Source organism: Penaeus monodon, chromosome 15 (genome assembly GCF_015228065.2).
Source record: "Penaeus monodon isolate SGIC_2016 chromosome 15, NSTDA_Pmon_1, whole genome shotgun sequence".
Classification (NCBI taxonomy): Eukaryota; Metazoa; Arthropoda; class Malacostraca; order Decapoda; family Penaeidae; genus Penaeus; species Penaeus monodon.
In genome coordinates this window covers 1,317,700-1,318,232 of record NC_051400.1, presented here as the reverse complement: position 1 = coordinate 1,318,232, position 533 = coordinate 1,317,700, and the positions used below count along the sequence as shown (strand labels likewise).

General features: G+C 48.0%; 1 protein-coding gene across 1 annotated transcript in view; it reads left to right on the top strand.

Annotated features, from left to right (window-relative positions):
• The window catches only part of LOC119582100, a 9,479-nt gene extending 8,957 nt beyond the window's left edge, over positions 1-522 (top strand). Inside the window, exon 4 of the mRNA XM_037930344.1 lies at positions 79-522. Coding sequence (XP_037786272.1) covers positions 79-332 — 254 coding nt within the window. The 3' untranslated portion in view covers positions 333-522. The remainder of the gene's footprint in view (positions 1-78) is intronic.
• Positions 523-533: the final 11 nt, after the last annotated feature.

Sequence of the window (533 nt, the reverse complement as noted above, 5' to 3'; positions counted from 1 at the left end):
TCAGCACTAATGACATGAACAGCTTTTAATAATCTCGAAAGACTACCAACTTGACAGCATCTTCTTCTCTCCACCAAGCCTCAGCTGGTGCGATGATGTACGTGGGCCTCCGAAGAGACGCAAACGGGTCTCCGGTCTGGGACTTCGGAAGTCACACTGAGCCGTACACCCTGGACAGTGGCCTGATAGAGGACAGTCTGCCTTCGTCCGATCCTGCGGTGTACTACCTGCAGAAGGACGCTGTTTCAGCAGAGTACAAGTTCGTGGCTTCTGATGGCAGTACACCTCGCCGCGTGTTGTGCCAGAGGAACCACCTGAATATCATATTTTGAAGGCGTGGCAGACTTGTAGTTTGAGAGGAAAAGAGAGAGGAGAAAAGGAGGGAGGAGATAAGGAGAAGAAAGGGAGAAGATGAAGAATAGGAGGAAGGGGAAATGAGACCACCACAAGGGTTTTGGAATTACTAGTGATGGGCGATACTCTGTTTTTAATCAATTACTTTGATTACTTTTGCGATCAGTAATCGATTACTT